This window comes from Tasmannia lanceolata, unplaced genomic scaffold (genome assembly GCF_043159265.1).
Source record: "Tasmannia lanceolata isolate RefF3 unplaced genomic scaffold, GAP_Taslan_0.1 ptg000007l, whole genome shotgun sequence".
Lineage (NCBI taxonomy): Eukaryota > Viridiplantae > Streptophyta > Magnoliopsida > Canellales > Winteraceae > Tasmannia > Tasmannia lanceolata.
Window position 1 is genome coordinate 12,390,018 of NW_027518684.1, and position 9,012 is coordinate 12,399,029.

Here is a 9,012-nt window from a genome sequence, read left to right on the forward strand (position 1 = left end):
TTCAAACTTTGTGTTATTCCTAAAACAATTTTAGGGTCTTGAAATGAATTTGGACGGTTATATAAAGAAGGAAGTTGTTGATCAAGTTCTGTCCAAGTTTGGGAAGGAAGCTTTATTCACAATAGTATAAATGGATATCTATACATGCATGTTAAGATATTTGTCACGCCCCGAACCCAGAATTCGAGGTAAGGCGCACGTGACAGCCGCCGCATGCCCATAGGGTCGCCCCCACAAGCATGCAAGGCTCCTTTACAATCAACTATTCTCAACATTCAGAGTAACTAATAAATGCAGAAATTTTAGTCTCAATTAGAGTTCAAATGAAATACAAATATAGATTAGGCCCATAAGTCTAAATCCAAACAATACTTATTAGATGACAATCACCTTAATAACGTAATAAAAGTCTCTAGCTCGAATAATGAAAGAAAGCAAGAAATTTCCTAAGCTCCAATCCAAGTGCCTGATCTCAGCAAGTCTACTGCCGCTCCTCTGTGTCTGAAAATTGTTAAATCACATAATGAGCTAACAGCCCAGCCGGTTTTCCAAATCCAAGCCAGCTAATAGGAAAACGAAAACAAAGCTGGTGCGGAAAAGAAGTAACATGCCATAAAATTTAGCCAATGCAGAAATTGATAAGAATTAAGAAGATCAATTCTACATAAGCTATATAAGAAAGATACATGTTTTTACAAAAACAGTTCCAACCACTCGGTTATGCAGTTTTCCACTTGGAAATCAATGACAAGAATATATATTTTCAAACACTTGATTTTGCATCTTTCCACTTGGAAATCAAATACTTAACAGTCTTCTCTGTGGCCAATTTCCAACCTTATTGGCAAGTAGCATACCCAAGGCGAACACTCGTTCGCAGGACTCACAGGTCCTAAAGCGCGCAATTTAATATTATCAATAGCCAGAGGACTCCCTACTGGCCGCCCGAGATCAACCTTACGAGCAGATAAAATTTGACCGGTCAACGTGATCACGTCCAGTGTACTCACCCACTGGCAGGTTGGGCAGTAGATCCCCACCAGAGATCAACCTTACTGGCGGAATCCATTCCATACCAAGACTGTATACAAATATAGAGAAAAACAATTTAATGTTTTCAATACCGTGCCATAAATTTTGAAGACGTTTCAACCCATTGGGGGCTCCCCCGTTCCAAACCATTGAAACCATATCATATATATAATGCTTTTCAATAGTGTTTCATGAATTTGAGTTTCCAAAACCATGTTAGTTACAAAACTCTTTTTGTATAAATAAGGAGGCATGTTCGGACTAAAAACATTTCATGGATAATGACAATTCAACCATTTAGTATGACATGCTAAAAGATATCAGTGAGAAACATTTTCAAAACAAGTTCCATAAAATGAACTGTAATAAAAACTTGCAACAAATCTAAATATATGCAAATATACGTAATACACTGACATAGGGTAGGATCACCTACCTCTCGCGCAAATCCCAAGATCAAGATCCTATGAAAATGACCAACCTGTTAGTGCCCAGAGGTACAGGTTTCGCCTGCAAGGTTGCGGTTGTGAAGTTCAGTTTACTATATTTGATAAAGTTTTAAGTAGACGCTTTGATGTGGAGAAAGATGTCACGGCAACATTTTGATAGTGCTGTAGGAGGGTTTTAATACCATCCTTTTTAAATTTAGAGAGTGAATGCCCTTAATTTTGGAACTCAAAAGTCAACACTCAATTCGTCTCTGTTTTAGTAGTTGCTCCTGTTGTTGACAAATACCAACCAGTAATGTTCATGTGGTTGAGGTTGAGCAATTTAAGTGCTTGCTATTCCATTTTAATATTGAAACAAACTACCATTGTTTAGATTGCTACTAATCCTACCAGACAACTACACATCATAGGTTCTAATATGGTCTGTCTTAGAGGTTGGGCTGGCCATATGCTAGCCCCCCCCCCCTCCAGGAGTTACTCAAGGTACAGTACACTAGTGATCCGAGCATTACAAGGGTTCACCAAAGAGATACAAGGCTATTTGGCTTGATTGTGTCAGAACAAAAATGTGTAGACAATTGCAAGGTAGCAACCAAAAGACCTGGCACTATGGGCCCTCTTCCCTGAAGGGTTAGAACCATCCTATGGGCATGATGTGCAGTCGTCACTCTAATTGTGTTGTTAATTTCAGATGGGTGTTGTGATTGCAATGTTTTAAGCATATCAGGAAAGAGTGTACGAAGGGTCATCACACTTTGTTTTGTATCTTATATGGGTGGGTTTTTCAAACCATGGGAGTGTTGAAACAAGGACAGCAGGTGGCTAAAGTTTAGTTGCAAATGGGCTGCTTGGATGATGAAAATTCTACATAGATATTTCTCATAGGAGTCTTAATTGGTGTCAAATTAAAATGGCAGTAAGAGAGTTTGGAATATAGAACTTACATATATCAATGACCTCGTTGGCTACTAGATGTATGAGAGGAGATTCTTGAATTGTCTCTTCACCTCCAAGTATTCTTCTTTAGATAGACTACTTGCTGCTCCTTCAAATCCATACCTCTTCTCACAAACAAAATACCTTTCTTTTCTTCCTCTAATAAGAATGGAATCCCATCTAACTATGGAAGCAAGGACCTCCCATAAGCCTATGAAGCAGCTCCTTTCTATAGATACGATAACCCAAAATGTCCCCCATAGGAACTGTCCAAAACGATGAGGCTCACATGCCTTTTTTTTTTTTTGTTATGCAAGCAATATTTCTAACAAGGAATTATTGAACTGTCATTTTCCTTTTGAATAAATAGAAGCTACCTTATTTTCTACTAGTTGAAAAACTATAGGAGGAAACCTACGAAGCTTGAATCTTGAAATGATAGAGCTTCCAAAAAATCCTACCTACTAAAGAGATATTCTATTCAAAGCCAATTTTAACTTTAGTGGAGATGTTATTTTCGGTCAATCTTATGGTGCTTTCCAAAATGAGCAGCCTTTTAAAAAGAAGGTTTAAATGGACTTTACTCCATTGATGATAATAGCACCCTTTACCATTTTCAATGTCTCTTGCCTAAACATTATGCTTCAAATTGAAAAAGACACCCACTTCCAAGTAATTATTCTTATACTCGATTTGGTAACGACACTCATTTCTAAGCAAATAAATCCTGAGCTTGATTTTTGGTAATGACACCCATTTCAAGAAGTTAAAACGAGTTCAAGCATTGGGGCTGGGTGTTACAATATTATTGTTGAATGATAAATGAAATAGTTTGCCATTGAAATTGGATATTACAAACTTGGTGTAGCTTTTCTGTTTGAAAGTCAATCATCATTTCCTTGTGAACTCCATGCAAAGCATAATTGGATAAAAATTTTTTAGGCCAAGGATCATGGATGTTGAGTAAACTTGGGTTCACATTGTATAATTTTTCCATTCTCTGTTCAGTTGGAATAATTTGATTGGACCCCTCTACCATTCAAGGGGCTGTGCTCTAATATTATGAGGTTTTGACACCTTTTGGCAATTTGTTTGTTTGGGACAAAGTTGGTATCATTGCTGATGAGTATTGGGATATTGTGGCATCTTGTTGAGAAATACTTGGTAAACTGTAAAATGCTTCAGTGATACATTAGTAGCAGCAGGTGTATTAGAATGTTTCTTGAGTTGGGTTTGTTATGATGATGGCTTCAACTTTACAAGTTTCACCATGATTCTCTAAAACTGAAATATGCTATGGTGCAATTATCAGAGCGTGGTAGTGTCCTTGTCATTGCTATTAAAAAAAGCCTATTGTTTCAGTCCTTGAGGGAGATCATATCAGCACAACCATTTTTTTATTGTTGTTACATGCCTTGACTATAGCTTAACTTAATCTATCTTGTTCTTTGAATTACTGGCAGCCCTCATGGATGTTGAATCATAAAATGTTCGTAACAGCCCTTTATTTTGTCAAAGTCTGGTAAGGTCACATAGTAGCCCTTTTTCTTTTGTTGTTGGCAGGACCAATGCCATATATTGATAAATGTGCAAAATGAGCTTGTTGTGGGTGTGTATGCGTCTATGAAATCTGTGAATGAGTGAGTATGGGTGGCTATGAGTGCATATATATGTGCCTATATGTGTGTGTATGTTATGAGAGTGTGCAAATGTCTACGTGTCTGTAAAAATATAGGTTTTTGGAAGTGCCATAAGTAGGATTATACTATAAACTGTCGTGATCTTTGGGATTGTATCAATTAATGAAATCATTATAAAAGTAATGTCTACAATTTTGCCATTTTTTTGTGAGTACCTGTTTGTATTGAAATTGAGTACCTTCATAAGATGTCTGCAATTTTATCATGTGTTGAGCATGATATCTTTAGGAATATCTGAAACAATTGGATCTAATGATTCTTAAAGGAGAAGTAAGGGCATGGAGATTGTTATGTGGCCTTATTTTAGGCTATTATCCTTTCTTAAGAGGATGTGGTGTTTGAATCCCCTGAGTTTAAATTCATGCTTCTATACTAGATGATTTTTTTATAATTCTTTGTGAAGGGCCTAATTTCTTTTGAAATATATTTTTGTCTATATTTACGAATGCAAAAAATCAAGGCAAGCTAGTATAAGTATTAGACTATATGTGTAGACAGCATATGTGAAAAGAGATTACAAATTCTCTAGGTGTTGTTTGGAGTATTTGATTCTATCGCAGGGCATTTGAGTCTTTTCAGGCATGAAATTTGATTTGCAGAATTATTGGCAGGGGATGATATCAGAGTGATTATGATCTTAGAACGTTAGGTTCCCTCATTGCTTTGACGATGAAGGCGTTAGCCCAAGCCTTTTTTTTTTTAGAGGGACTTGCTTAAGTCCTAGTAACACTCCCCTCTTTTGTTTAGCAGGCTTGCCCAGCCATTCAGAAATTTTTTTAATCTTTTTTTTTTGGCAATGAAAGAGTCATCTAGAGCTTTCATTTAGGAGACCATTGTGGTCTCATTAGGGAGTTATATTAGGAGACATGCTTTGTCTCATCAAGGCGATTTTCTCCTTTGGAAACAAGCCTTATCATTTAGAGCCGCCCTCTTTGGGAGTTTACTTTAGTTTAGTAAAGAATTTACCCATAGGAGGCATTCCTTGCCTCACTTATAGAAACCCCACATTTTGGTGGCTTTATTAGAGAGTCTTTGACTCATTCACCTTCTGTTTTGGTGGCTTTATTAGAGAGTCTTTGACTCATTTTTTTGGTGATTTTCCTAGAGAGTCTTTAACTCATCTGTCCTTTTGGTAGAGCAGATAGTCTTTGACTTGTTCGTTCATCTCCTTAGTATTTTTAGTTAGGAGTTTTCTCTTTAGTGTTGTCGCTTTTCTTCTTTATAGACTAGCAGTCTCATTAGAGCTTTGCCTTTTGAGATCTTAGATCATTTCATTATCATTAGTTTATTTGGTTTAGGGGTTTCCCCTATTGACCCTAGGGTTTGGCCCAGGGCGTTGTTTTGTGTGTTCACTTAGGTCTTTGACCAAAAGGGTGAAAACAGTTAAAAATCCAGAAAACATTTAAAACACTTTTTAAAAAATATAAAAAAAAATCATTGGAAAAGCTTTAAAATCTCCAAAAACATCAGAAATTTAAAACGTAAAAAACATTTGAAAGGCTTTAAAACCTAAAAAAGGTCTAAAGTGTTGAGCTTTAGGAGCGTAGTAGGAGAGTTCATTTCGAACTACGTTGGCTTGATCCTCTTCCACGAGGTACGTAGTGCAGCTTGGGATTTATATCCCAAGTCCAGCCAAACTTTTTTTGTAAATAGCATTTTAAATCTTTTTGAATAAGCAACCTTTAAAACCTTGTTTTCAAAAGATCTTCCTCTAGAGTTAAGAGTTTCTCCTAGATAAAGAGTTTTAGAGTTAGGAGTTTCTTTTGATAAGATGTTTGATTGTTTGTTTGTTGTGTGCTTGTTTTAGAGTTAGGGGTCTATCCTAGAGTTATAGGAGCACTTCCGTCCGGTCAGTCGGCGATCCACATCGCCGAGTGATGACTAGAGTAGGATACGCTAGTCCACCCTTTGTTTCCCTTAGGAAATACAGCCTAGTTACACAGAGGTTGTAGGAACCACCTGCATTAGCTTAGGGCTAATCTGCATATAGTTAGGGCATATAGGGTGTCCTAAAATTCACAATTCACTGAAATCTAAATGATCGCTCAAGAAGCTTTAAGAACTAGTTCGTTTTTTTTTTTTAGATCGTGTCTAGGATAGAGGTCTAGGTGTCTTAGGCATCATAGCTTAGAATTAGAGTAGGCTTGTTTGGAGGCGGGGATACGTAGGCTTCTTTGGATTCTCGTGGAGGCGGGGATACGTAGGCTTCTTTGGATAAATATCAGACCATCCGAAGACTCGGGCTTAATCATTAGAGTCTTAGGATTTGTTATGTCGTGTGTTTTGCTATGTTTTCTTACTTTCTTGTACAGACCCTATACCTTTAGGTGTAGCATGCATGTGTTTGCACATCAGAACTTAGACATCCATTAGGCATGTCACTCATAACCTAGCTATGCTTAGGTGACACATATTTTATTTTATTTTGTGTGTACTTATTACTTCATCCCCGAGTCATGCATGATTAGGTAGACGTTCACTCGGGGATATTTTGTTCTCATTTCACATGATTTTGCTCAAAATTCTTTGGAGTTAATGAAAATGGCATAAGAGACCAAGTGCTTGCACTTGGACGAATTGGGGGTGCTCTTCGGACCTTCTCCATTCGTAATCAGGTACGAGCCCATATATATTTCTGGTTATCCATTGCACAGAGGATTTGATTTTGGGGTTCCATGGCCTATCCATGGATGGCGACTCTGAGTTATTTTAGGTGCGTCTTGGTTTCGATCCTTGGCTCCGAATCAAGAGGCATCTCTTCCTTTTTATATCGCCACTCGTGGGTGGCACCGTTTCGAGAGTTCCCTGGCAGAGCTCTCTTTCGCGTGGATGATCCAGAGGCCGTTGGGGGACCCGTTTTCTCATCGTATCTCAGATCGGGGTCCACACCAATGGTTTAAGACAATGAGATTGCTCTCATTATCAAAATGTGGTAGTGCAAATATCACTCCCCATAATTTATTGTACCCACTTTACCCTTACATCAGTTGTGTATATATGGCCGCGAATTCAGTCTTCCATGCTCACACCCATAGTTAGCAAAACTTTGTTTTAAATGGATTTTTTTGTAAAAAAGAGTCTTGTTGGTTCGCCATTTAATATTTCGTTTAAAACTTTTACAGCAAAATAACTTTGTTTTTTTAGGAAAAAGGTTTAAAATGCGTGTTAAACATTTTAAAACATATTAAACACTTTTTTTTACCAACTTTTCAATTTTACGCCTGCGTAAATCCTATCCAAACCATTGTCACCTGTCACTGATAAGATCAGACCATTGTAAATCTCTCAAACAGAAAAATAGAAGATCATTTATATACATCCATAAACATACAATTACATAGATGAGCAAGTCCTTTGATAAGAGACAACACCATTTACATTAATAAGCTAAACCATGACAAGCCAACCAACTTATTCTTCTAAAGCACTCCACAATTGCATTTTTCTGAATATCTGTCACATTTTTTTAAGGACTTTGATTCCCTTCCAATGAGACTCCATGTAATTAGAATCGTTATCTTGTGCATAAACACCACATTTAAAGTAATGAGAAGGTCCCCCATGATCAGGTGCCTTTAATTTTAGAACCCCATCGATAAAAACCCAAACTTCTCCGGCGCCAACATCGTGGATAACGTTTAATCGAAACCAACGATCGTATATATCCAGGATTATTGGGGCCCTGTAATATGTAAGTGTACCATTGTAGACCCGCATCATCAGTGTTGTGGCGTGGCCGTATGCGCCAAATAGTTGCATGACACAGACCCCAGTTGTCCCGTTGGGAACGAACCCATGCCCTTCGAATTGCCACACGCCGGAGGAATAATCGTAGCCCTATAAACATACAAATATGTAAATGATAAAAGGAGAAAGATTAATTTTTTATAAAAAAAGTACACCTAGTTGTAAGATTAGTAACATAGTTGTGCGTGGAACATTATTAAGGCCATTTTTGACGGCCATGAAAGCTTTCTCCATGGTATATTGGTTTATCAAGTGGTGGGAGATGGGCAAGGAGGGCGGGAGAGGGAGAGAATTGAAAAGATTTCATTGAAAAGATTAGTGGTAGCCAAACATGGCTCAAGTGTTTGGTTTGGATGTTTATAGTTGGCCTATAGTTTGAGAAAATCTTTTTGAACAAATCACCATTTTCATTGCAAAAAAATCGTCATTTTATGGTGTAGGCGCACCACCTCATGTACGATAGCTGGGCCTGGCTATTACTAGCCACGCCATTTCCTGTTGCAAGTGAGAGCAGCTACACGTACGGGCTCACTTTTAAGCAGATTTTGTCTTCATTCATGAGGTGGCTGCTCTCAAATGCAACATGTCATCCACGAAATGCCTTTTGCGATGGATGCTAGCAAATCTCTCTCTCCCCCCCCCCCCCCCCCCCCCCTCTTCCCCCTCACAAATGTTTCTTTGTAGTTATTATCTTACATAATAGACAAATACATTGACGGAGCCCATGCTCTATTATAACTTGGTTCGTTCCATTATATATTAATAAGTACTTGATGATTTTTTTCCCAAATAATGTGACGCCCAAGTTTATTAAGACCATGATTGAAAAAAAAATCAAATTAAGGGCGAAGAAGAGATGCAGAGATTCAGAGATGGTTTACCACTATTCGGATCTCAGTTCGTGGTTTGGTCTTGCTAGTGGGGGAGTGAGGCTTATCAGTAGAGTAAACCCAAAGCCTGTGGACTCCATTGATGAAGCTATATCGCGCACTTTGGGGCAAGTCGTAAGGTCTTTGGATCGCAAAGTTAGAGGAGTTGAGAGGGAGAGAGGTGAACCCGGCCATCGGATCTGCACCTTTGGCTCTTTGGGTGCAAAGGTGGAGAAGGACTATATAGAAAAGTGCCAAGACAAAGCAAGAATAACCCAT

At 38.1% G+C, this 9,012-nt stretch overlaps 1 protein-coding gene across 1 annotated transcript; it reads right to left on the minus strand.

Annotated features, from left to right (window-relative positions):
• Positions 1-7,573: 7,573 nt before the first annotated feature.
• On the minus strand, positions 7,574-9,012 carry LOC143880589 (citrate-binding protein-like). Its single transcript, XM_077383581.1, has 2 exons — positions 8,746-9,012; positions 7,574-7,954 (listed from the first exon to the last, which is right to left on the minus strand). Exons 1-2 carry the CDS (start codon positions 9,010-9,012, stop codon positions 7,574-7,576), a joined length of 648 nt encoding a protein of 215 aa, XP_077239696.1.